At 45.4% G+C, this 27,934-nt stretch overlaps 1 protein-coding gene across 1 annotated transcript; it reads left to right on the top strand.

The window, feature by feature from the left end:
- The first annotated feature begins 160 nt into the window (after positions 1 to 160).
- LOC117507891 (homeobox expressed in ES cells 1-like) lies at positions 161 to 26,454 on the top strand. Its single transcript, XM_034167657.1, has 4 exons — positions 161 to 353; positions 13,176 to 13,315; positions 21,866 to 21,967; positions 26,239 to 26,454. Exons 1-4 carry the CDS (start codon positions 233 to 235, stop codon positions 26,428 to 26,430), a joined length of 555 nt encoding a protein of 184 aa, XP_034023548.1. The 5' UTR covers positions 161 to 232; the 3' UTR covers positions 26,431 to 26,454.
- Positions 26,455 to 27,934: the final 1,480 nt, after the last annotated feature.

Below are 27,934 nucleotides of genomic sequence, written 5' to 3' on the forward strand. Positions count from 1 at the left end.
CTCATCCACTGTGTGGCTCCTCGGGGAATCTCATTCACATGAACAAAAACACTGCTTAATTCTAATTGGTGGCCAGTTTAAATCCTCCACTCCCATTTAACTGCCTGCTGGGACTGAAGCATCCAGTCACCTTCTCAGGTCCATTTTTAACCAACCTGGATTCCCGTCTTCTTCCCCTTTTTTGGCTTGTTCATTGCTCTCTGGGCTCTTTATCAATCTGTTTTTCATTAATATGGCATCAACTTTGGCTCCTGACACAGCAAAGAGGAGACTGGCATTTTCCGTAGACCAGATTCTGGGTTTGGACCCAGCGACAACTCAAAACCACCTGACACTGCACCGACCCTGGACAGGTAAGGAACAAAAGCACAAATGGTTTAGATTTCTGTAAACTGAAATAAATTTTTTTGAAAGTCTAAATGTGACAAAATGTCAAAATTGTTTGCAGACGATATGACTTTTTGAGGATGTAAAAGATGTGACAACAAACTGGTTGGATGTGCCATCAAATCTGTAATATTGTATAAAATAATCTGATTATTCTACCTTCATGTATGTCATAGAGTTTCATTTTGTTTTCATATTTGGAGAAATGCTTCAAAAAATATTAAAATGTATCCATTATATTTGATTAAACAAATAACAACTACATATTTGTAGGGAACCAAAAGGCAGGTTTTGTTTGTTTGAGTTTCTGTTTTATTGTTGTTGTTGTTGTTGTTTGTTTTTTGTGGAAAGCCTGAGATACTTATTTATCTAATATAGGAAAACATAACATGCAAAATCATCACTTTATTATTTTGCATTTTTAATTTAGAATTAATTAAACTGAAATGTTGATGTGGAAAAGTGAATGAACATTTCATTTTAGATATGGTTAAAAGTAGTTTGATTACTACACAATTCATTTTAAATGTGATGTTAATATGTATGACATTTTTTAAATATATATATATTTATTTAAATAATAAAAGCAAGGGAATTTTATTTATATTATTCATTACACCTGAAGTTTAAATTATAATACATACGGACAACAAATGAAGGATTTGTAGCTTTTCCATTGATTGCCTTTTAGCATTTGACCCAAATAAAATTGAAATTCCGTGTGAACCCAGGACATGTAAATGTAGGGTTTATTAATTTTTTAATTCATTTATTTATTCATTCATTGTCCTCACAGGATTCCATAATTGTTTCCAAAACTTCTCCAAATTCAAAGTATAAATCATTAATACATTATAAATAAACAATTTTTTACATAAACTAGAAGCACTCAGAGAGTGCAAACCTCCGCATAGGCCATGGGGTCACTGACGCCATAACATCTACACGCCGTGGAATCATTGAACCTAAAAAAGTCTAACAATGATGTTTGCTCAGTAGTAAAAAAAAGTTTCATCTGGTGTGACTGAATAGCATGTATTCTTAGCGCTTGGCATCACAGTTTATTGCAACTTGCACCTTTCCCAGAAGCTACTGTCATCTGAGCACTGATATTGATATTGCATGTGCTTATAGACAAAAACAAATAAGAGACAAAATTAAATTTATTATTCAACTAAACTGCAAATATATGAATTTTTTAACATTTATGAAACACTTCTCTAAACAAGGCCATAGGGTCACTGACCCTAAAGAGATTCCTTCCTTTGCACAGTGATCTATTTCTTTTTGTCTCTTTCTCTAAAATTGTATATAAAAATAATTACATTATTAATATATAAACAAAAATACATTTAAGAAATATTACAATTTGAAAACAAATGCACCCGAATGTGATGACAGCTGCAACTGCTTAATGCTAACTTTTAACATTGAAAATACCATAGACATGCTAACGCGTTAGCATCGGGATACGGATCATGATCCGGATTACCACTAAAATTTAATCACTTGTTCCTCTTGTCATTTCCAACCACTCCACAAAATTTCAACAAAAATAAATTTAAGAAATATTACAATTTGAAAACAAATGCACCCGAATGTGATGACAGCTGCAACTGCTTAATGCTAACTTTTAACATTGAAAATACCATAGACATGCTAATGCGTTAGCATCGGGATACGGATCATGATCCGGATTACCACTAAAATTTAATCACTTGTTCCTCTTGTCATTTCCAACCACTCCACAAAATTTCAACAAAAATAAATTTAAGAAATATTACAATTTGAAAACAAATGCCCCCTGAACGTGATGACAGCTGCAACTGCTTAATGCTAACTTTTAACATTGAAAATGCCATAGACATGCTAACGCGTTAGCATCGGGATCCGGATCGTGATCCGGATCACCACTAAAATTTAATCACTTGTTCCTCTTGTCATTTCCAACCACTACACAAAATTTCATCAAAATCCGTTCAAAACTTTTTGAGTTATCCTGCTGACTGACAGACAAACAACCACGAAAACATAACCTCCTTGGCGGAGGTAATAACATATGTTTAGCTGCATTACACAACATCATACACATGGAACATAAACATGAATATGTTCCACATATGGTCAAATTTCAGTTTTACATCTTTAAAGAAGTAAAATTGATTGAGGAAAAAGTATTTTGAAAATGGAGAAAAAATTATAATTTCTTCAACAGTAAAAGCACTTTAGTAAAAAAATGAGAATTCAAAGTTTTGTTAAGAATGAAACAAGTGCAGCATCACTTACTCACAGAAATAATTTATCGAAATCTGAACTCTTTCTTTCTTAAGAGAAAATTTACAAATGTAATACAAATAAATAGTAACAATTTTTAGATGCAAACAACAATATAAATTATTAAATTCCTTGTGTTACAGTTTGAATTGCCACAATGTGTGAGTATGTTCTTTATACTTACATTTCCATATTTTTATTTTGAATTGAATTATTTAGCTGGTTTCCTGTCAAATTTGAACTTAAATTTGTATTTTATTATTTAATGTATTTTTAGATCCAACACCCAGAAAGACTTATTTCTCTGCCTCATGAGTTATTTGCAGGGATTAAAGTTCTCCATCGCTACAACGGATTTCCTTCAATTGGGCTGCCAAACGGCCATAGAGTGCATCCAGAAAGTATTCACAATGTTTCACTTTTTCCACATTTTGTTATGTTAAAGGCTTATTCCGAAATGGAGTGAAGTCATTTCTTTTCGTCAAAATTCTACACACAATCCCCCATAATGACAATGTGAAAAAGTTTTTTTTTTTTTTTTTTGCTAATTTATTAAAAATAAAACAAACAAAACTAAGAAATCACGTGTGCGTAAGTATTCACAGCCTTTCCCATGAAGCTCAGAATTGAGCTCAGGTGCATCCTATTTCCACTGATCATCCTTGAGATGTTTCTACAGCTTAATTGAAGTCCACCTGGGGTAAATTCAGTTGATTGGATATGATTTGGAAAGACACACACCTGTCTACATATAAGGTCCCACAGTTGACAGTGCATGTCAGAGCACTGGCCTCCATCATCCAGAAATGGAAGAAGTTCAGATCCATCAGGACCTTTCCTAGAGCTGGCCACACGTCTAAACTGAGCGACTGGGGGAGAAGGACCTTAGTCAGGGAGGTGACCAAGAACCTGTTGGTTACTCTGTCAGAGCTCCAGCATTCCTCTGTGGAGAGAGGAGAATCTTCCAGAAGGACAACCATCTCTGCAGCAATCCACCAATCAGGACTGTATGGTAGTGTGGCCAGACGGACGTCACTCCTTAGTACAACCCCAATTCCAATGAAGTTGGGACATTGTGTAAAATGTAAATAAAAACAGAATACAATGATTTGCAAATCCTCTTCAACCTATATTTTGCGCTTCATAATGCACAACACATTTTCAATTGGCGACAGGTCTGGACTGCAGGCAGGTCAGTCTAGTACCCGCACTCTTTTACTATGAAGCCACGTTGTTTACTGTGCAGAATGTGGCTTGGCATTGTCTTGCTGAAATAAGCAGAGACGTCTCTGAAAAAGACGTTGCTTGGGTGGCACCATGTGTTCCTCCAAAACCTGCATGTACCTTTCAGCATTGATGGTGCCATCACAGATGTGTAGTTGCCCATGCCATGGACACTAAAACACCCCCATACCATCACAGATGCTGGCTTTTGAACTTTGCGCTGGTAACAATCTGGATGGCTTTTGCTTTGCATGGATGAGTTTTTAACTTGCACTTGTAGATGTAGCGACGAACTGTGTTAACTGACAATGGATTTCTGAAGTGTTCCTGAGTCCACCCGATATGATCCTTTACACAATGATGTTGGTTTTTAATGCAGTGCCAAGGGATCGAAGTTCACTGGCATTCAGTGTTGGTTTTTGGCCTCGCTGCTTACGTGTAGAAAGTTCTCCAGATTCTCTGAATCTTATTATTATATTATGGCTGCAGATGATGGAATCCCTAAATTCCCTGCAATTGAACATTGAGAAACATTGTTCTTAAACTGTTGGACTATTTTTTTCACACAGTTGTTCACAAAGTGAACGTCTTTGCTTGTGAATGGCTGAGCCTTTTGGGGATACTCCTTTTATACCAAATCATGACACTCACCTGTTTCCAATTAACCTGTTCACCTGTGGAATGTTCCAAACAGGTGTTTTTTGAGCATTCATCAACTTTCCCAGTCTTTTGTTGCCCCTGTCCCAGCTTTTTTTGAAATGTGTTGCAGGTATCATTTCAAAATGAGCAAATATTTGCACAAAAACAAAGTCTATCAGTTTGAACATTAAATATCTTGTCTGTGTGGTGTATTCAGTTGAATATAGGTTGAAGAGGATTTGCAAATCATTGTATTCTGTTTTTATTTACATTTCACACAACGTCCCAACTTCATTGGAATTGGGGTTGTAAAAGGCACATGGCAGCCTGCCTGGAGTTTGTCAAAAGGCATCTGAAGGACTCTCAGACCATGAGAAACAAAATTCTCTGGTCTGATGAGACAAAGATTGAACTCTTTGGTGTGAATGCCAGGCGTCATGTTGTGAAAGTGTAGTGACACGGACCCACAACAGGGGGCGCAAATGAACGGCCAATAGATGAGCCAAAAAGTAACAATTTAATGTTGTGAAATGTGCACAACGAAATACAGACAATCTCAGAATATAATTACAGTCAATCCACAAAGGTGACGTGTGGGCAGGCTCAAGGATAGAAGACGTCTGTCCTGAGAAGAGCCGGAACCACACGATTTCCGCCGCCACTGAACCTGGTGAATACTGGAGCCGTGAATTTGGGGTGCCGCAGGGCTCAGTGCTGGGTCCTTTGTTGTTTATAATCTATATAAATGATATAAGTTGGGTGTCGAGTTCACTGAGATGTGTCCTTTTTGCGGATGATACAACTGTGTTCTGTAGCGGTGAAAATCTTGAACAGCTTCTGGACATAGTGGAGAAAGAACTGGAAAAATTTAAGGTTTGGTTTGACGCTAATAAGTTGTCACTCAACCTTGGGAAAACTAAATGTATTATATTTGGAAATAAACAGGCACCCAAATGTAAAAATTTAACTATAAACAATAAGGAAATTGAGTTAGTAACAGAGAATAAATTTTTAGGTTGAGTCATGGGGAAACACTTACAAATCAAATACCAATCTAATATTCCTTTTGCAAAAACGAGCCATACGAATCATCTGCAATAAACAATATCGTGAACCAACTCATTCTCTATTTGTGTCTTTAAATTTATTAAAATTCATTGATTTGGTCAATTACATTACAATTCAAACTTTATTTCGAGCGAAAAACCAAGCCTTACCGAGACATGTCCAGAGTCTGTTCCGATTGAGGGGTATGTATATGCGTATGTAGATATATAGATATGGGTAGGTGTATATGTATATGTATATAAGTGACTGTGTATATGTATGTATATATTTATGTTTGTAAAGTATATACGTATGTATATAGGTATATATGGCACAGCCCAAGCAGAGGGTCACCCCCAAGAGCCTGGTCTGCTTGAGGTTTCTTCCTTATAGGGAGTTTTTCCTTACCACAGTTGCCTAGTGCTTGCTCTGGGGGTTGGTAAGGTTAGTCCTTACTGGTGTAAAGTGCCTTGATTCGACTTTCTTGTGATCTGGTACTATATAAATATAATTATAAGTGAATAGTATATTGATGTGTATGTCTGTGTGTCGACATGTAGTAGTGAATTTATATTTATGTAAATAAGACTGATTAGAATTGTTGGACTTGTACTAGCAGGGGTGGGCGCTAATAAGCTTTGCTTCAGCCCACACCCTTTCGGACTCACTAGTTTTGTCTGTGTTTGTTTGTGGAATTGTTCATTTTTTACTATCTGAATATTTTGTGTGCCGAATAAAAACTTTGTCACTTTGTCACTTGTCACCTGAGGCTGTAATTGCTGCCAAAGGTGCATCAACAAAGTATCAACAACAAAGTATGTCTAAAACAGGTTAACCTGGGCAGCGCCGGGTACCCCAGCTAGTGAAAGGTAAATAAGCAATGTACATAAACATAACTGTGCAGTGCACTACATTCGCAAAATTAACAACCTATGTAAAATATTCTGTGCAATGGAATAAAATGAACATGATCAGGAAAAAAAAAAAAAAGAATTCTCAGGTGATCACCATCCCCAACTGTTGGATCTGGTACTGCTGGCGAAGAACAAAGACAGTCAAGTGTAGGTGTGTGCACACCCAGTAACAACAACGGTGGGAATGCCACCTCCACCTCTCACTCAATATGTGTTGCAGCGGTCCCTCAGAGGAAAAAGAGCGCCGTCCTGCACAGCCTCCACAAACAAAGGACCGGTACTCCTGCAAACACTCACAATAGACAGATTCAGAAAATACCACAAAGGCTGAGGATATTACCTCCAATGAAGTACGATATCTCGGCGATGAGGTGGAGATGACATCTGGGTTTTATGGAGTGCGATGATGAAGAATGAGTGACAGCTGTCAGGAGTTAATGAGTGACAGCTGTCACTCCCGGCTGTGTCTGTGGCGGCAGCGCCCTCTCGTGCCTGAAGCCCGCACTTCAGGCAGGGCGCCCTCTGGTGGTGGGCCAGCAGTACCTCCTCTTCTGGCGGCCCACACAACAGGACCCCCCCCTCAACGGGCGCCTCCTGGCGCCCGACCAGGCTTGTCCGGGTGTCGACGGTAGAAATCAGCCAGGAAGGCCGGATCCAGGATGAAGCTCCTCTTCACCCAGGAGCGTTCTTCGGGTCCATACCCCTCCCAGTCCACCAAATACTGGAACCCCCGGCCCATTCGACGGACGTCCAGGAGCCGGCGCACTGTCCAAGCCGGCTCCCCGTCAATGATCCGGGCAGGAGGCGGCGCCGGACCGGGAGCACAGAGGGGTGAGGTGTGGTGAGGCTTGATTCTGGACACATGAAAAACCGGGTGGATCCGCAGTGAAGCTGGGAGTTGGAGCTTCACTGCGGCAGGACTGAGGATTTTGAGGATCTTGAATGGTCCAATGTAACGGTCCTTCAACTTAGGGGAGTCCACTTGGAGGGGGATGTCCTTTGTGGACAGCCACACCTCCTGCCCGGGCTGGTAAGCAGGGCCCGGGGATCGCCGGCGGTCCGCATGGGTCTTCGCCCTCGTCCGGGCCTTCAACAAGGCAGAACGGGCGGAGCGCCACACCCGACGGCACTTCCGCAGGTGGGCCTGGACCGAGGGCACACCGACCTCTCCCTCCACCACGGGAAACAATGGGGGCTGATACCCCAAACACACCTCAAACGGGGAGAGGCCGGTGGCAGAGGACACCTGGCTGTTATGTGCATACTCGATCCAGGCCAGATGTTCACTCCAGGCCGTTGGGTGTGCGGACGTTACGCAGCGCAGGGCTTGCTCCAATTCCTGATTGGCCCATTCTGCCTGTCCATTGGTCTGCGGGTGATACCCGGACGAGAGGCTCACAGTGGCCCCCAGTTCCTGGCAGAAGCTCCTCTAGACGTGTGAGGAGAACTGGGGACCACGATCAGAGACGATGTTGGTGGGTATCCCATGCAGACGGACGACGTGGTGGACCAGGAGGTCTGCTGTCTCCTGGGCTGTTGGGAGCTTCGGGAGGGCCATGAAGTGGGCCGCCTTGGAGAATCGGTCCACTATCGTGAAGATGGTGGTGTTGCCCTGGGACGGCGGGAGGCCCGTGACGAAATCCAGGCCGATATGGGACCAGGGGCGATGAGGCACAGGAAGTGGCTGGAGAAGCCCTTGGGACCTCTTGTGGTCTGCCTTGCCCCTGGCACAGGTGGTGCAGGCCTGGATGTACTCCCGGACGTCGGCCTCCATAGACGCCCACCAGAAGCGCTGCTGGACAACTGCCACGGTCCTTCGCACCCGTGGATGACAGGAGAGCTTGGAACCGTGACAGAAGTTCAAGACTGCAGCTCTGGCCTCTGGTGGGACGTATAGACGGTTCTTCGGACCGGTTCCGCGGTCCGGGCTCCGTGCCAGGGCCTCCCGGATGATCTTCTCCACGTCCCAGGTGAGGGTGGCCACGATAGTGGACTCCGGAATGATGGGCACCGGTGGATCCGACAGCACCGTTTTGACTTCATCTTCGTGTACCCGGGACAAGGCATCCGATCTCTGGTTCTTGGTCCCGGGGCGATATGTGATCCGGAAGTCAAAACGTCCGAAGAACAGTGACCAGCGGGCTTGCCTGGGGTTCAGCCGCTTGGCGGTCCTGATATACTCCAGGTTCCGATGGTCAGTGAAAACCGTGAACGGCACAGACGCTCCCTCCAACAGGTGTCTCCATTCCTCAAGAGCCTCTTTCACCGCAATGAAGTACGATATCTCGGCGATGAGGTGGAGATGACGTCTGGGTTTTATGGAGTGCGATGATGAAGAATGAGTGACAGCTGTCAGGAATTAATGAGTGACAGCTGTCACTCCCGGCTGTGTCTGTGGCGGCAGCGCCCTCTCGTGCCTGAAGCCCGCACTTCAGGCAGGGCGCCCTCTGGTGGTGGGCCAGCAGTACCTCCTCTTCTGGCGGCCCACACAACACGTCATGTTTGAAGAAAACCAGGCACCATCCCAATAGTGAAGCATAGTGATGGTAGCATCATGCTATGGGGATGTTTTTTTAGCAGCAGGAACTGGGAGACTTGTCAGGATTGAGGGAAAAATGAACTTTTGAACCCAGACCTGAATCCGATTGAACATCTCTGGAGAGATCTGAAAATGGCTGTGCACCGACGCTCCCCATCCAACCTGATGGAGCTTGAGAGGAGCTGCAAAGAGGAATGGGCCAAACTGCCCAAAGATAGGTGCATCAAGCTTGTGGCATCATATTTATGACCAACCAACAACTTTTATTTAGTAAGCACTTTAAAACAACCACAGTGGACCAAAGTACTGTACAGAAAATCAAAAACATCATAAAATACATAATTCGCATAAAATTGTAAACAAAATACAACTAAGACAATTAAAAGCCATAAACATGAGTAAAAATAACAACCATACAATAAAAACAATAAAATCAAATAATTGTCTTACTAGGTATCAAAGGTCAAGCATAGACTCTCCCTGAACAGCCCCAATCACATGGAATCTGAGTGTTGACCAGGAGGACATTAAAGAAAAAGAGAAGCTGTGGATAAGTCACCAGGGAGAGCAGCTTCAGCAGCTGGAGGAGGCAGATCTCACCAAGTTTGGTTTCACTGTCTTCCCTGCGAAGAGTGAAAATGATGATGAAAAACCAGAGTCATCACAGCTTCATCAAAGCCAAAGTGATGAGAGCACAGAGGCTGAGCCTGTAGCCAGCAGCTCATCTGTACACAGACAGCAGAAGTTGATGGAGAGGACGATGGCGGACCAACACCAGCCAGCAACTCAGATGATGCTGAAATAGACTCGCCCAAAGAATTGGACCCTGGTGCCATTGGGGAGTTGGAATACCCTCATAATAACCTCATATAGAAAGAATAAGGTCTACGATGACTGGTCTCACCTTGATGCTAAAACTATCACATGTTCATGCTGTGCTCAGGGATTCTTTAGAAATGTTTAGATATATTTTATACTTTTGATACAATTTAATGTTATTGTTATTGTTTAATGTTGTTTTTCACCGTATGGCCACACATTGTTAGGATTTTGACACTGTGCTTTGCAACACTGCCCTTGTAAATTGTTTGGTAAATTGTGTCAGTAGCATGGCCCAAGCAGAGGGTCACCCCTTTGCATCTGGTCTGCTTGAGGCTTCTTCCTCAAATCATCAGAGGCAGTTTTTCCTTACCACTGTTGCCTGTGTGCTTGCTCTGGGGGTTGGTAAGATTAGACCATACTTGTGTGAAGCACCTTGAGGCAAATTTGTTGTGATTTGGCATGATATAAATGAAAACATATTAAAAATTGAAGGATAGGAGATGGGAGATTTCAAAGTAGACAGAGATGAGGCCTGTCTAATCTGTTGAGACAGGTCCTTCCATCATTTTGGAGCCGCAGCAGCGAATGTTCCATCCCGTCTGAGCTTCTGCTTCGTTTTAGGCACACTGAGGAGCAGCTGATCAGGTGACCTGAGAGAGCACATATGTTCATAAGGGTGCAGGAGCTCAGAGAGGGAGGGCGGGGCAAGAGCATTCAGGGATTTAAAAACAAAATACTTTTAAATTGTATGGGCAGCCAGTGGAGTGAGGCTAAAATGGGGGAAATGTGCTCATATTTACATGTGCTGGTTAAAAGATGTGCAGCAGCATTTTGTACCATCTGAAGATGGGCGATGGAGGACGCATGAACCCCCACATACAGTGAATTACAGTAATAACGACATGGATTGCTGTCTCAAAGTGTTCCCTCAAAAGAATTGGCTTTATTTTGTCCTGCTGCTGTATTTAACAACAGCCCTGATATGACTGTCAGATTTCAGATCTGTGTCCACTTCAGCAGGTTTACAGGGCGCAGCAGCCTGTGACCTACGCGTAACTTCAAATGGCATGAAATATAACAAAATAACAAATTATGACATTTACATTGTATTTAACTTCAGTCAACGTAAGTTGTGGTTTTTCCTACAGTGTTTTCAAAGGTTTTAGTATTTGGACACCAGCATTTTGAACAAAAGTGAGATTTTGGCCTTGTTCACGTGGGCATTGTGTTGACTGATGACACCACCCTCATCGGACTCATTTCGGATGGGGATGAGTCTGCCTACAGGAGGGAGGTGGACCGGCTGGTGACCTGGTGCAGCAGCAACGACTTGGAGCTCAACGCCCAGAAAACAGTGGAGATGATCGTGGACTTCAGGAAAGCCACAACAGCCCCATCACCACTGTGGTCTGTCACCGCTTCCTCGGCACCACCATCACCCAGGACCTCAAGTGGGAGTCAACCATCAGCTCCCTCATCAAGAAGGCCCAGCAGAGGATGTACTTCCTGCGGCAGCTGAAGAAGGCCAAGCTGCCTGTCCAGCTGATGGTGCAGTTCTACATGGCCATCATCGAGTCCATCCTCTGCTCCTCCATCACGGTGTGGTACGCCGGGGCCACAGCCAGGGACAGACACAGACTGCAGCGCATTGTGGCCTATGCTGAGAAGGTGATCGGCTGTAGCCTTCCATCTCTCCACGACCTGCGCGTCTCCAGGACTCTGGGCCGAGCAGGTCGGATCACAGCTGACCCTTCTCACCCTGCACACGGTCTATTCAAACCACTACCCTCGGGCAGGAGGCTACGGTCCATCCGGACCAGAATCTCCCGCCATAAGAACAGTTTCTTCCCCTCTGCCGTTAGACTCATGAACACCTCATAACTCAGTCACCTTAAGCTTAACTCTGTCACTTTATCATTTTATCACGGGTCACTTTAGACAATGTACTTTGGTTTTTAATTGCTCCTCCCACTGCACTGTTTTTCTGTTGCACACAGCCTTTGATATTTCATATTTCTTTTTTTATCTTATATTTTATCTTATTTTGACACATATGTTATATTTTATCTTAGCATTTTATCTCTTCTTAATGTTGCACCATTGTACCGAAGCAAATTCCTAGTCTGTGAATCCTGTTCACTGGCAATGGCAATAAACTTCTTCTGATTCTGATCATCACAAGTTTAAGCGGTCACGTCTGGAGGAAAAGGACGAACTCTGAGATTATTTCTCGGACTCTGTGAGGAAATTGAATGGTTCTGGTGTCATGACGTCTTGAGGTTTGCTTCATGTGGAAAACAGTTCCTCCGTAACTGCAAAAAAACGGTCCAGCACAAAGTTGCCCAAAAGTCCATGCAGTCAATGCAACAACTTCCAGGGATGTTTCTTGTCACAAAGAAAACTATCAAGGGTCAGTTCTTGGTAAAAATTGATTCTTGAAAGAATATTATTTCCTGAATTTCTTGTGTTCGTGAAGTGATGGTTTTCCTGTTGATTCTGAGCTTTTGCTGAAAGACAGATCGTGTGTTTTCCGTGTGTTGACTACGTTTAAAAAGCCAGTCACCCATTCACTTAATGTGACCTGATTTTACTGTGAACAACCTGAAAATGCCTGTGAATGACTTAAAATGACAATGAAACAGTCAAATTCCGACCCCAGTGCTTCAAGTGTCATATTGGTTCAGTATTCTCTTAATTCAATCTGAGCTGTTTCATTCTCACTGATACATGATAAAACAGCACTGACATAATGTTTTAAAATGGATTATTTTACCTCATATCATCTGGAACTTCATTGTTTTGAATCTACAGAGCTGTGAATGACAAACTTATTCTACTACTGAACATCAGTTCAAATCCATTTAATTTAATATTGTTCAATCAGTTTACTGTGTACATTTTCACAGTTTATATAATTGTGTCATCACTGAGGCTTGACTTCTGTGTCATGAATGGAAAGTTGTTGGAATAGAAATGAGTACAGTTTTTTTCCTGCTACCTCTACCTATTGTATAAACATAACCCAATCTAGAGCCCGTGGATCCCCACGGGGGTAACACGTTAGTCTTTAGTATTTTCATAGATTTCTGTTGATTCTGATCGTTTTCTTTGCTGTCTCCACCTTGTTTTACCTTAACCTCTAGGACTTGATCAAAAATGGCTTCTATGAAAAAGCAGAAGCTGTGAATATGATTTGGCCGTGACAAAAATTTCAGTCAGAAGATTTATTTTATTTATTTATTTATTTATTTATTTTTGCTTTAATCCCTGTATTTATCACTGTGAAAAGATTCTCACTATTAATGTTTAATTTTTCTGAATGAATCCAGACACTGGAGCAGAGAAGACCAGCAAAAACGCTTTCTGTTCTGCACAGCATCTTCATCATCCTCAGCGTCTGACCTCCTCCAGACTGACGTCAAACTGGTACGTTGGACGCAGACCGCGAACTGCCTTCAGCAAGAACCAGGTAAACACATCCATCTGTGACCACTGACCCCCAGTTATTAAGTCCAGCATGTCCTGTGAGGTTTACAGAGGTGTCTTGACATCTGGAAGGAGCTCAGATTAGAGCAGATTATCATCATGCTGAAAGGACTCTGTTGAGAAGGTTTGCAGATTTGATTGGAATGCTGCTGGGACGCCTCCCTGTGGAGGTTTTCCACACGACTGACCTGGAAGAGACTTTGGTGCAGTCTCAGAACCAGTTGATGGGACTATGTATCCCATGTTGACCGAGAATGACTGGATATTATCCTGGAAAAAAAGGAGGAAGCAGCTAGGGAAAGACATAATAACCATTCTTTAATCCAAATCATCCCAAGAACTGTTTCTTCAACTACATGTCTCTTGACAAATGTTTGTTGCACACAGAAAATCAACAAAGAAAACATGGATTTTATTTATTTATATTTTGGTTTTCATTTTGGGCATTCAAGTGAGATCTAAAATTACATAATTTCAAGTTCAGGTTTCCCATTTACAAGGTTTATCAAATTCAGAATTCTTATACCATATGCCTGTTAAGATAACCCTGCTTAGCCTGTAGCTTACTATAAAGCTATATCTTGATGTCTTACACACTTGCGGTTATTTTAAAATTTAGTCTTTAAACTGAATTTTTACCAGTGATTGTATTATTATTACATTAACAAATGTGTCGTATTTCCTGTATTGAAAATATTAAACTGTTATCTAACTATTTAGTTAGTAAGAATAGCACACTTCAAGGACAGTCATCGTATGGATCTGTTCAAATTAGTGTTAAATTATCTCTATTGTAGTGTAAAGTAACAGTCAACATGATTTAAGACTCTTAATAATTTAACACTATGACAGAGTTGCTTTAAATGTGTGTTATGTAGTTTTATATATTTACTCAATTTTTTAATGCGTACATGAGAACAGTTTGTAAAGTCACACAACAAACCAGCTGCTATTTGATTATGGATTATACTTGTTTTTGCTAATTAAATCAGATTATTAGTGTTGTGTGGGCCGCCAGAAGAGGAGGTACTGCTGGCCCACCACCAGAGGGCGCCCTGCCTGAAGTGCGGGCTTCAGGCACGAGAGGGCGCAGTCGCCTCACAGGAGCAGCCAGGGTGACAGCTGTCACGCATCACCTGCAACAGCTGTTACCCATCATCTGATCAGCAGGGGAATATCAGCAGGACGACGCCTCCACCTCTTTGCCGAGATATCGTTCTACCTGGAAGGTAACGTACCTCAGCTAACTGTTCGACAGTATTCATTATAACTTTGTGCGTTTTTTCGTGGACTACTTTTCCAACGAGAGGTGGAGGTAGCTTTCCTGTCATACGGATTCCTGGGTGCAAACGCGCCCTCATTTAATTGCTTTTTGTTCCTCGCCAGCAGTACCAGGTCCGACATGCGGAGGCAGTGGCCACATGGGAGTTCGGGACTTGGCGGCTCCAGTATTCCCGGGGTCTGGTGGTGGAGGAAATCGTGTGGTTCCGGTTCTGCTTTGGACAGGCGTCTCCTATCTTCGAGCCTGCCCACACGACACCTTTGTAAATTGACTTTTGTCTATTGTTGTAATCTGTTGTATTTGTTGTGCACATTCACAACAGTAAAGTGTTGTTATTTGACCTACTCCATTGTCCGTTCATTTGCGCCCCCTGTTGTGGGTCCGTGTACCTACACTTTCCCAACAGGATATCTCGGCCAACGTCATGGATCCCGAGGGGCGTCAACCGGCTGTTGAACGGCCAATGGAAGAACAGGGCGCACAGGCGTCCGCAGGAGGAATGATCGGTGAGTTGCAGCGGATCCTCACCGCTTTCACGGCTCGGTTGGATTTAATGACCGAGCAGAACGTCCTCCTTAACCGCAGGGTGGAGGCTCTCGCCGCGCAGGTGGAAGCGCGCCCTCAGGGCGCTGCTGCGGCTCTCCCTCCTGTCGACCCTGTGCGTAACAGTGACGTTCCACAGGTCGTTCAACGCCCCCTCCCACCTTCCCCGGAAGCATACATAAGCCCTCCAGAGCCGTACGGAGGTTGTGTGGAGACATGCGCGGACTTCCTTATGCAGAGTTCGCTTGTCTTCGCACAACGTCCTGTCATGTACGCGACTGATGCCAGCAAGATAGCTTATGTAATAAACCTGCTTCGCGGTGAGGCATGCGCTTGGGCTACAGCGCTCTGGGAGCAGAATTCACGGCTCCTTCAGACATATGATGGGTTTGTGAGGGAGTTCAGAACAGTGTTCGATCACCCAAATAGAGGAGAGACCGCTTCAGCCGTGCTGCTGTCAATGAGACAGGGGCGCCGGAGCGCAGCTGCCTATGCAGTCGATTTCCGCATCACGGCTGCGAGGTCCGGCTGGAATAGCACTGCCCTCCGTGCCGCCTTTGTAAACGGACTGTCATTGGTCCTAAAGGAGCACCTGGTGGCCAAGGACGAACCGCGGGATTTAGATGGGCTTATCGATCTCGTTATACGATTAGACAATCGGTTAGAAGAACGCCGTCGGGAACGAGACGAAGGGCGTGGCCGGGCACGCGCCGTCCCTCTCCCTTCCGGTTCCGACCGCGTTCCGCCCTCCCCACGCTCCACGGCCCCTACGCTCCGTGTGGTTACAGCTCCCCCTGCTGACGAAGCTATGGACACGAGCAGGGCCACATTTAGGGCACCAGATAGACAGAGGAGGCTGGCCCGCGGAGCATGTTTTGTTTGTGGCTCGATAGAGCATCAGGTAAGAGACTGCCCCGAGCGGTTAAACACCAACGCCCGCCCCTAGAAACTGGGCTAGGGGTGGGCCGAGACATTCACGTGGGACACACCCACATTGCCACACGACTCCCAGTTACAATCCTTTATGAGGATTTAACCCTGAAGGCCCCAGCACTGGTGGACACGGGCTCTGAAGGGAATCTGTTAGACAGCAGATGGGCCAGGGAGATAGGGCTCCCTCTGGTGGCGCTTACCTCGCCTGTGCAGGTGCAGGCACTAGATGGCTCCCTACTCCCTCCAATCACATATAAGACAGCACCAGTAACTCTGGTGGTGTCAGGAAATCACCGGGAGGAGATCGAGTTTTTTGTGACTCCTGCTACCTCCCGCGTGATTCTAGGGTTCCCCTGGATGTTAAAACACAATCCCCGGATCGATTGGCCGTCTGGGGTAGTGGTTCAGTGGAGCGAGACCTGCCATCGGGTATGTTTAGGTTCCTCGGTTCCTCCCGGTTCCCAGACTAAGGAGGAGGTCAGAGTCCCGCCCAATCTAGGGACGGTGCCGGTGGAGTACCACGACCTTGTAGATGTGTTCAGTAAGGATCTGGCGCTCACCCTTCCCCCGCACCGTCCGTACGATTGTGCCATTGATTTGGTTCCAGGCGTTGAGTTCCCGTCCAGCAGGCTGTATAACCTCTCACGACCTGAGCGCGAATCAATGGAGACCTACATCCGGGACTGTTTAGCCGCCAGGTTGATCCGGAATTCCACCTCCCCGATGGGTGCAGGTTTCTTTTTTGTGGGTAAAAAAGAAGGCGGACTTCGTCCATGCATTGATTATAGGGGACTGAACGAAATCACGGTTTGTAATCGATACCCGTTGCCCCTGTTGGATTCAGTGTTCACGCCCCTGCATGGAACCCAAATATTCACTAAGCTAGATCTTAGAAATGCGTATCACCTGGTTCAGATCCGGAAGGGAGACGAGTGGAAGACGGCATTCAACACCCCGTTAGGTCACTTTGAGTACCTGGTCATGCCGTTCGGCCTCACAAACGCCCCCGCGACGTTCCAAGCATTAGTTAATGATGTCTTGCGGGATTTCCTGCACCGATTCGTCTTCGTATATCTAGACGATATACTCATCTTTTCTCCGGATCCTGAGACTCATGTCCGGCATGTACGTCAGGTCCTGCAGCGGTTGTTGGAGAACCGGCTGTTTGTGAAGGGCGAGAAGTGTGAGTTTCACCGCACAGCTTTGTCCTTCCTGGGGTTTATCATCTCCTCCAACTCCGTCGCTCCTGATCCGGCCAAGGTTGCGGCGGTGAGAGACTGGCCCCAACCCACTAGCCGTAGGAAGCTGCAACAGTTCCTCGGCTTTGCAAATTTCTACAGGAGGTTCATTAAGGGCTACAGTCAGGTAGTTAGCCCCCTGACAGCCCTGACCTCACCAAAAGTCCCCTTCACCTGGTCGGATCGTTGCGATGCCGCGTTCAAGGAGTTGAAACGGCGCTTCTCGTCTGCACCCGTTCTGGTGCAGCCCGATCCTAGTCGCCAATTAGTGGTTGAAGTGGACGCCTCGGACTCAGGGATAGGAGCTGTGCTTTCCCAGAGCGGGAAGACCGATAAGGTCCTTCACCCGTGTGCCTATTTTTCCCGCAGGTTGACCCCGGCCGAACGGAACTATGACGTTGGAAATCGAGAACTCTTTGCGGTGAAAGAGGCTCTTGAAGAGTGGAGACATCTGTTGGAGGGAACGTCCGTGCCATTCACGGTTTTCACTGACCACCGGAACCTGGAGTATATCAGGACCGCCAAGCGGCTGAACCCCAGGCAAGCCCGCTGGTCACTGTTCTTTGGCCGGTTTGACTTCCGGATCACCTACCGTCCCGGGACCAAGAACCAGAGATCGGATGCCTTGTCCCGGGTACATGAAGATGAAGTCAAAGCGGAGTTGTCGGATCCACCGGAACCCATCATCCCGGAGTCCACTATTGTGGCCACCCTCACCTGGGACGTAGAGAGAACCGTCCGGGAGGCCCTGGCACGAAGCCCGGACCCCGGAACTGGGCCGAAGAACAAACTATACGTCCCACCAGAAGCTAGGGCTGCAGTCCTGGACTTCTGTCACGGCTCCAAGCTCTCCTGTCATCCAGGGGTGCGAAGAACCGTGGCAGTTGTCCGGCAGCGCTTCTGGTGGGCGTCCCTAGAGGCCGACATCCGGGATTATATCCAGGCCTGCACCACCTGCGCCAGGGGCAAGGCTGACCATCGCAGGGCACCAGGCCTACTCCAGCCGCTGCCTGTGCCTCATCGCCCCTGGTCCCACATCGGCCTGGATTTTGTCACGGGCCTCCCGCCGTCCCAAGGCAACACCACCATCCTCACGATAGTGGACCGGTTCTCCAAGGCGGCCCACTTCGTGGCCCTCCCGAAGCTCCCAACAGCCCAGGAGACAGCGGACCTCCTGGTCCACCACGTCGTCCGGCTGCTTGGGATTCCAACAGACATCGTCTCCGATCGCGGTCCCCAGTTCTCCTCGCAAGTCTGGAGGAGCTTCTGCCGGGAACTGGGGGCCACGGTGAGTCTCTCGTCCGGGTACCACCCTCAGACCAATGGGCAAGCAGAACGGGTAAACCAGGAGGTGGAACAGGCTTTGCGCTGCGTGACTGCCGCGCACCCGGCGGCCTGGAGTACCCATTTGGCCTGGATCGAGTACGCTCATAACAGCCAGGTGTCTTCAGCCACCGGCCTCTCCCCTTTTGAGGTATGTCTGGGGTATCAGCCCCCGTTGTTTCCGGTGGTTGAGGGAGAGGTCGGTGTGCCCTCGGTCCAGGCCCACCTACGGAAGTGCCGTCGGTGTGGCGTGCCGCCCGTTCTGCTTTGCTAAAGGCCCGGACGAGGGCAAAAGCCCATGCAGACCGTCGGCGGGCCCCGGCCCCTGCGTATCGGCCACGGCAGGAGGTGTGGTTATCCACAAAGGACATTCCCCTCAAGGTGGACTCCCCCAAGCTACAGGACCGTTACATCGGCCCATTTAAGATCCTTAAGGTCATCAGTCCAGCCGCGGTGAGGCTTCAGCTTCCGGCCTCACTGCGGATCCATCCTGTGTTTCATGTGTCCCGGATAAAACCACATCACACCTCACCCCTCTGTACTCCGGGTCCGGCACGCCTCCTGCCCGGATCATCGATGGCGAGCCGGCTTGGACTGTACGCCGGCTTTTGGATGTCCGTAGGATGGGCCGGGGCTTCCAGTATTTGGTGGACTGGGAGGGGTATGGCCCCGAAGAACGCTCCTGGGTGAAGAGGAGCTTCATCCTGGACCCGGCCCTCCTGGCCGATTTCTACCGCCGCCACCCGGACAAGCCTGGTCGGGCGCCAGGAGGCGCCCGTTGAGGGGGGGGTCCTGTTGTGTGGGCTGCCAGAAGAGGAGGTACTGCTGGCCCACCACCAGAGGGCGCCCTGCCTGAAGTGCGGGCTTCAGGCACGAGAGGGCGCAGTCGCCTCACAGGAGCAGCCAGGGTGACAGCTGTCACGCATCACCTGCAACAGCTGTTACCCATCATCTGATCAGCAGGGGAATATCAGCAGGACGACGCCTCCACCTCTTTGCCGAGATATCGTTCTACCTGGAAGGTAACGTACCTCAGCTAACTGTTCGACAGTATTCATTATAACTTTGTGCGTTTTTTCGTGGACTACTTTTCCAACGAGAGGTGGAGGTAGCTTTCCTGTCATACGGATTCCTGGGTGCAAACGCGCCCTCATTTAATTGCTTTTTGTTCCTCGCCAGCAGTACCAGGTCCGACACGCGGAGGCAGTGGCCACCTGGGAGTTCGGGACTTGGCGGCTCCAGTATTCCCGGGGTCTGGTGGCGGAGGAAATCGTGTGGTTCCGGTTCTGCTTTGGACAGGCGTCTCCTATCTTCGAGCCTGCCCACACGACACCTTTGTAAATTGACTTTTGTCTATTGTTGTAATCTGTTGTATTTGTTGTGCACATTCACAACAGTAAAGTGTTGTTATTTGACCTACTCCATTGTCCGTTCATTTGCGCCCCCTGTTGTGGGTCCGTGTACCTACACTTTCCCAACAATTAGGCTCTCTTAGCAGTCAGTAATACATGCTTGTCTTCCAAAATGCCATCGCGCCATGTAAGATGAAAGGCTCTCATTTACACTCCACACTTGTGTTTGAGATCATGTAAATACTCATTAATCCAAGGGGTTTGCAGATTAAGGTAACTCAGATAAGATTTCCACAATGTCCATAAGCACTTTGCTGAGGTGATCAGAAAGCTTATTAATGTGGATGTTGAAATCCTCAACAATTAGGACCTCATCTAAGAAACTGGAGTACCGGAAGGGAGGCCTGTTTACAGTGTCAAAATAACATGACTGAAATACTTGAATCTGATCATGACTGCTTGTGGCAGCCTTATGCCGCGTTCACACCGTACGCAACGCGACGCCACAAATTCACTTCCTTCGCCTGGCGATGGACACGCCACCATCGCCCGGTGTGTCGCTCTGCTTGGGCGGGAACTTTCACTGCAAAAATTCGCCTGCATCGTCAAATAGGAGGAGCTTCCATTCCGCTCAACGTCCAGTCAAGATGGCGGACCTTGATCACACGGAGCGAGTTGCTGTGCTGTATTTGTTGTGGATAGCTGACAAACTGTCGCTGGGTTCATAATATCCTCATGAGACGTTCCCAAATCGGGGAGTTTCGTCATTTGCTGCAGGAACTGCATCTGGATGACGGCCGCTTTCAGCGGTACTTCTGCCTCTCCAGGACCCAGTTTGAGAACCTCCTGCTCTGTTCACGTGTGCACATACAAACAAACAAACAAAAAAAACTGGCTGCCCCTGTGGTTCCTTGCTCTCTCTCTCTCCTCAAACTCTCATCATTGTGTTATAAACCAGTCACCATTTGTTTTATTACGCATCTGTGTAGTTAATAAAATTATCTTCACGGACGATTCATTCGCGCGTGCACATGTAAACAAAGAAAAAAACTGGCTGCCCTGTGGTTCCTCGCTCTCTCTCCCCTCAAACTCTGTCATCATTGTGTTATACACCAGTCACCATTTGTTTTATTATACATCTGTGTAGTTAATAAAATTATCTTCACGGACGATTCGTTCACGCGTACGTGAAAAAGAAATTGCTGCTGCTGCTGCGGTGCTGCTGCTCACTCTCTCCTCAAACTCTGTCATAATTGCGAAATAAAGGACAAAAGGGACATATATCCTGCTCACAGGCTGGCTGCCAGACACAGGACATGTCCACATCAAGTATAAACTCCAGACATCTCCACGTCACTACATATCCAGTCCCTGATTGGTCATCGCGGAGCGACAAGATGAAAAGTTCATATTTTTCAACTTGGGGAGGAGGGCGACGCGACGCGATATCGTGCCACAAACTTGCCAATCGCTCAAAATCGCTTCATTCGCGTCGCTTCATTCACGTCCATCGCGTCGTGTTCTGTGGCTTGAACTTTGCGTCCTTCCTTAGGGATTACATGGCAACCTGTCGCCGCTGTTGCCGCTGTTGCTCGCGTCGCGCCCGGTGTGAACGCGGCATTAGAGGAGCACAGAACCAGAAGTCCAAATTATTTAAATTTAGGACCCTCAACACCCATTAAGATAAAAACAGATGTGTAAATTAAAGCAACATCTCTGCCTTGCAACATGACTAAATGTGTACGCAACTGCACAGGCTTCAGTCAAAGGCAGGATGACAGTTGGCTTCAGCCAGGCTTCATATAAGCAAGTCATGGTGACTCCCAGAAAGAGGGTTGGTTCAATGTGTCTGTCCTCTGTAGGTGACCATGTTGGAGACAGTGTTCCAGATGAACTGTTATCCCGGGATCCAGCTGAGGGAGCATTTGGCACAAAGACTAGACCTGGATGAGGACAGAATCCAGGTTTGTACAATACACATGGACTCAGGCTTGTGAACATGCAAACGCCACACAGGAAGGTCCAGAGCTGATTTGAAACCTTCACCTTCTTGCGGTGTTTACAAGTTGCCCACTGTGCACTGCCACACTTGGATTATCACTAAAAATGACTGTGGTCTTGCTTTTATGACAACTAATATTTCCCCAGAGTTTCATGAACAACCACCCTGACCTGTGATCCGTGACCCGGATAAACAGAAGAAAATGAATGAATGAATGATTCGTGTTATGATCTTGTCCTGTTGACTGAAGCAACTGCACTGAGTCACTTGCTTGTTTGGAGCAGCACTATAATGACAATGGGCTACTCATCGTAAACAAACTAACAAAAAATTTTGTTTGTCTATCTCAACATCCAAGAAGCCTTGATGGAGGATCTGAAGCAAAATATTTGTGATTGATTGGTATAAATGCATGGCCGTAGGAAGACAATTTGGGTTGGGGGAGCTGTACTGAGGTGTCCCGCTGACAATAACACATCCAGAAAAGGCTACACATATTTAAGACCCCTACTCTATGACAGGGCATGAATATCAGGGATACATGCAAATATATGTTATCAGCACCAACAAATCAATAGATGTTGGAAAAAGGCGAGTGTTGCATCTAACGTTAACAGATTCCGTTATAGGTTATAGTGTTATGGGATACTTATTCAAAATGGCTTATTTTTCTCAAAAATATTAAACATCATTCATTAAACATCAAAGTTTTGTGTAAATAACAACACAGAAACAAGTTTCAGTGTTTTAATATGTTTGTTGTGTGTTGGGGGGGGCGTGGCTGGATGTTTTGGTGTTCTTTTCTTTTCTTTGCTCTCCAGGTGGCATGAGGGCTGATTTGTCTGTGAAGAAGGTGCTGGCTGAAGAGTCTTCACCCTCATCAACATCATGGAAAGCACCTGTGCTTGGTGCTCACGTGCAACCTGGACGACTTGCAGCTGAAGCAGATAATTGGATGGCGTTCTGCATTTAAGTCATGTGTGATTCAAGCAGAACTGCCGGGAACTTGACCTTGGCTTTCAGGGACGATTTTATGGGGATTATACAGATTAAGGAGTGTTACTGCTGCTTTAAGGACGGCCCACAACTGCTGAGAGCGCGCCACGCTCCCAGCGCTGATCGACAGGCTCACACCCCGCTGAAACAACCAGATCATTTCCAACGTGAAGGCTTTGTTGATCCGGGACCTCGTCTGACTTTCACAAAAAGGCAGAAGTCGTGGACATCAGCACTTTTTCGGCACATTCCACTGTTACAGGAGTTTTTTTCATGGAAAGAAAAGCGGAGCGACGTGCCATGGAGCCGTTCATTACGCGGGACAACACCACCTCCGTGTTGGTCTCACAGGACGGCTTTCAGGTGGATTTCAGATGGATTCCGGTTGCTTTTCAGTCGTGTGATTATCCGATTGTGATTGTGCCTGAGCTGGACATGACCCAACATGTCCTGGAAGGCTTCATCACGGCGTTGTTTTGCGCCATGCGGCTCCACCGCGCATGACAAATTTGTCATGGACTTTCCATGACAAAAACTCCTGTAACAGTGGAATGTGCCGTTCATTTCTAAACTGGCCGCTGTCTTGATCCGGTGTGTTGTCTGACTAGCACAGGAATTGTGAAAAGACGTGGACATCAGCACTTTTTCAGCACATTAAGACAGACGTGAGGAGTTCCACGCGTCGCGGTGGAGCCGGATTATTCAACATTAATTCTCTTTTTAAAAGTTCCTTATAGAGATTGACAGTTTTATGACTGATTATGTGATTACTGATATACAGCTGCTGTGCGCACACACACACGCACGCACACACACACACACACACACACCTTCACACACACACACACACACACACACACACACACACACACACACACACACACACACACACACACACACACACACACAAACACACTCAAAGTAAAAATATACTTTCATTGAAAGCTCCATTGAAAAGAACACAAAGCAAAAGATGAAAAAAAAATTAACATTCCACTCACCCCAGTGTAAAGATTTCCAAATGAGTCCACAACAAAAACAAGCCCCCAAGCAAGCATCTCGCAATTGCAATCGCCAGCCATGGAACGGGCCACTTGTCCTTACTCAGAGCCACAGCCAGAGATCATTTTCAAGTTCCACTTGGCCAGAGAATAATGTCCAGGTCCACTCGCGCTCAGGTTCTGAGGTTCTGACATTAAGCGGGTGCGCACATAATGTCCAGTCGCAGCTCTGCCTTCATCTCAACTTCTGTTGGATCATGGCACATTAGATAGTCCATTAGCTCCTGAAAATAGCGTCTTCTAAGTTTTTCAAATAGGAGACATACATCTGCATGTCCAGGCATGTCCATGATCACAGCAGCAGTAAACCAGCAGCTGTGGTACAAACATCAGCGTCACGACACTTTAAGTTCCAAAATTAGACAGACTGAAAAAGTTAAGTGTTTCGGGGTGAAGTGTGTCATCTCTGTAAATCAGCCACTGCTTTCAAAGAAAAGGTCCAAAGCTTCGTTATCAGACAGAACTGCATTCGTCTCCCTCTATCTGTCTCTGTCTGGGATGTTTCTGTTTTGTTCTTAACTACGTCACACGCAGAGAAATGCAGAGAATTGCCGAGTGAGATGTTTTCCGGAAATGCACCTGTTTCCTCGCATCAGGAGAGGAATAAAACCCACTAATTTTGAGCGCATGTGTGCAGGGAGATTTACAGTCATGAGTACTTTGATGTTGTGTTGCTAACTGGGACATTAAAACACATGCGACGTCCTTTAAAGTGGATATGACACTTAAAGACAACATAGTCTTATTACATGTAACAAAGGTTATATAATTCGGACAACCTAAACGTTTTAGGAAAGTGTACACGGTTCTCCCGTTATATATAACATTTGAACGTCCCGCCACTGAAAAATGTGCACGCCCCGTGACCAGCTTCCCGCTGAGCACCAAGCCTAAAATACGTCACTACGTGTAGATCGTATCGGCTTGCACGCCTGGCGGCCGTTGTTTACACTTTGTTTAGCGGCAGAAACTTTGATTAAACACAGCTCTCAGGGACTTGTTTGTCGATATGCCTGACCAGTGTGTCGCAGCATATTGCACAAACACAAGGGCAAAAGGTTTTAGCCTTTTCAAGTCCAGGCAGATTGATCGAAAGCCGCGGTGTTGTGTGATGCACGAAATGGCCGGCTGCCGCTCGCTCCGCTCGCACACACGCATTTGCTCCCGACAGCAGACACTTTCCTCTACTGTCTCCATGTTCTCACTGCTCACAGGAACACATAAAATGTCAACCCCAAATAATATGTTCACAATAATCTTGAAATGGTCAAGGAACTTATGTAGTAAACACGGCGCCGGCACGTTCACTGTTGTTTTCGGCGATCTTTTTCGAAACTTTCGCCGTTTATTTCCTATTCTTTCATGAAAATAACATAACTAAACACGGATGAATGCAATGCCAGGCACTCGAAAACGGCAAAAACCCGAAGGTAATGACGGTGGTCCGCAAGTAATAGCTACACTATCACAGCTCCGGAACAATAACAAAGGCAGTAAACACGCTCGAATCGAAAATGCTATACAGTAATTAGAGTGTTATAAACAGCAGCAACAAAAATCAAAGCCTCCCTTTCCATTCCATATTCTGCAGCCTTTCAAAATCCATCGGAATTGGCACGTCTCTTGCCTCTGCTTCGGCTCCGCCATAAACACCGTCGGCATTATTTTCGCTGCCAGAATGCTCCTGGTTTGAATGTTCGTCCGAAAAATACGGCTCCAATCTGTAGGGACTAATCACTGCTGCGACAGTCTCAGGATCCGAGTCAGAAATAATCCACACTTGAAGAGGAGTCAGAAAAGATCTTGATCTCGTCACTGTCCATGCTGAGATCCATCTGTTCCTGTTGTCGATCGAACAGACAAAGACGGGACTCTCCATTCTGTGATGTCACGGCATCACGTGACCGCTGAAGGAGCGCTGCAAGCGCGCTTTCCAATAAACACACTTTTGAGAAGCTGTACAAACTTTATTTTTCAGTGATAATGAATAAAAACACTTTCAACTTACTATACTGTATGTATATTTTGCTATTTATATCAGTTTTTCCCTAATTTTTGAAGTGTCATCTCCACTTTAAAGATTCACACACGCACTGTTTGAGATTCAGTTAAAGTAAATTAGAAACTGCTGTAAGCATTACATCATAACTTAAATAAAACAGAATTTCTTTCTCAGATCTGGTTTCAGAACCGGCGCGCCAAAGTGAGACGTTCCCTCAGAGAAACCAGACTGCAGCTGGTCCACACCGCTGTGGCGGACCTCAAAACCAAGGTCATAGGTCAACTGAAGGACATTCCAAGTGACCTGGATTTTGCTCGTCAGCAGACGTCTCACCTTCAGTTTGACACGGACGGGGAGGAGGAGTGAGAAGGACCGTGTTCGGACATCACTTATTTTGGACTCTTTGAATTCTGAGATGTTTTCTGTTTTCAGCTGTTTCCCGTGGAAAATTGGAAAATGTAACTTCTGATCGCACTGAGTATTCAGGTTACCAATTGCCACATACCACCACCACAGTTTAAAAACAACAACAAAAAATTAAGTTATCGCAATAATCACCGCACGTGTTTTCAACTCCAGACCTGGTGGTAGTGCTACAGTCAGTTGTGTACTATTTATGGGGCTGCAAAGCTAACAGCAATAGCTACAGAAAATTTTCCTACTGTCGGTTGAGGTTTAAAATTTTTCCTGGCAACCTTATTATCAACATATAAAGGATCACATTTGTGAATAAATTTGTGGGTTTTTTTTTTCTTTCCTGGACTCTCAATAAGAAGCTAATTAGTTTCCACAGCTACTGGTACTCGCAACTCCTTGTTAGATTCCCTCACTCATCACTTTTGTGCACCATAATTGGTTTTTTTGGATGGCTTGCTTTTGACCAGCCTTTCTCAAAAATGGTCTGTGAAGGACCTCTAGTGGTCTGAGTGTATATTGCCATAAATTATATTCAAACTTAGTGTTCCTCAAATGGTTTAAGAATGACTTCAAAGTCAAATAGAGAGCATATATGTATTATTTTCATTATTAAGTCATATGTTAATCCATAAATTTGAATTTGAATTGCTTATTTTGTGATGCTTATGTGACTGACCATTTTGTGATTAAAATTTTTGTCAAAAATAAATCAGTGCGGTCGACTGACAAGATGGATCGCTGACTTAAAACTGGCCCAATTAAACAGAAACTAAATGGAACATTTGACACAACAAGAAAGATGAAAGGTGCAGTGGTAACACACATGCAAGCAGGTTTTCAAGATAAGATGATTTACCTCCTTGGCTAGCATTTCCTCTGTCAATTCCTATTTTCCAAAAGTGTAGAAGTGACATTTGAAATCTTTCCATTCTGAATCTTTTCGCTGATGTAAGTGTTGGAAATTTAGGATTACAAATAGTCCTCAAGACTCATGAAGGAGCTCAGATACAAATACTCAGAAAATCTGAATCATTAAAGAAGTTTGAATTGTAGTTTGGATTATTAACAGCGCAACAGTAATTCACTTTTTGAGGATAAACTGACAGATCAGATACACACCTACTTTGAATATTTAAATTTTTCCAAAGCATACATGTAAAAACACATTAAAAATTACAAACTGGCGTCCACACAATTAAGTAGAAAGACAAATACGACACACAAGTATATAATAACAGAACATTACAATATCAAATTATAATATTATAAATTAAGTACCTTTATTTATTTATTTAAAAAATGCCCCCATGGAACACACTGAAAGATTATTTTCACACCTAAATAGAATTTTTATTAAATATGTTTTGAAGGGAAATATTCATGTATTACTTTAAAACTGTAAATTTAGGTATCTTCATCAGTGTCACCACAGTAACTTTGTTAGTTACTTTAT

Source organism: Thalassophryne amazonica, chromosome 3, assembly GCF_902500255.1.
Source record: "Thalassophryne amazonica chromosome 3, fThaAma1.1, whole genome shotgun sequence".
Classification (NCBI taxonomy): Eukaryota; Metazoa; Chordata; class Actinopteri; order Batrachoidiformes; family Batrachoididae; genus Thalassophryne; species Thalassophryne amazonica.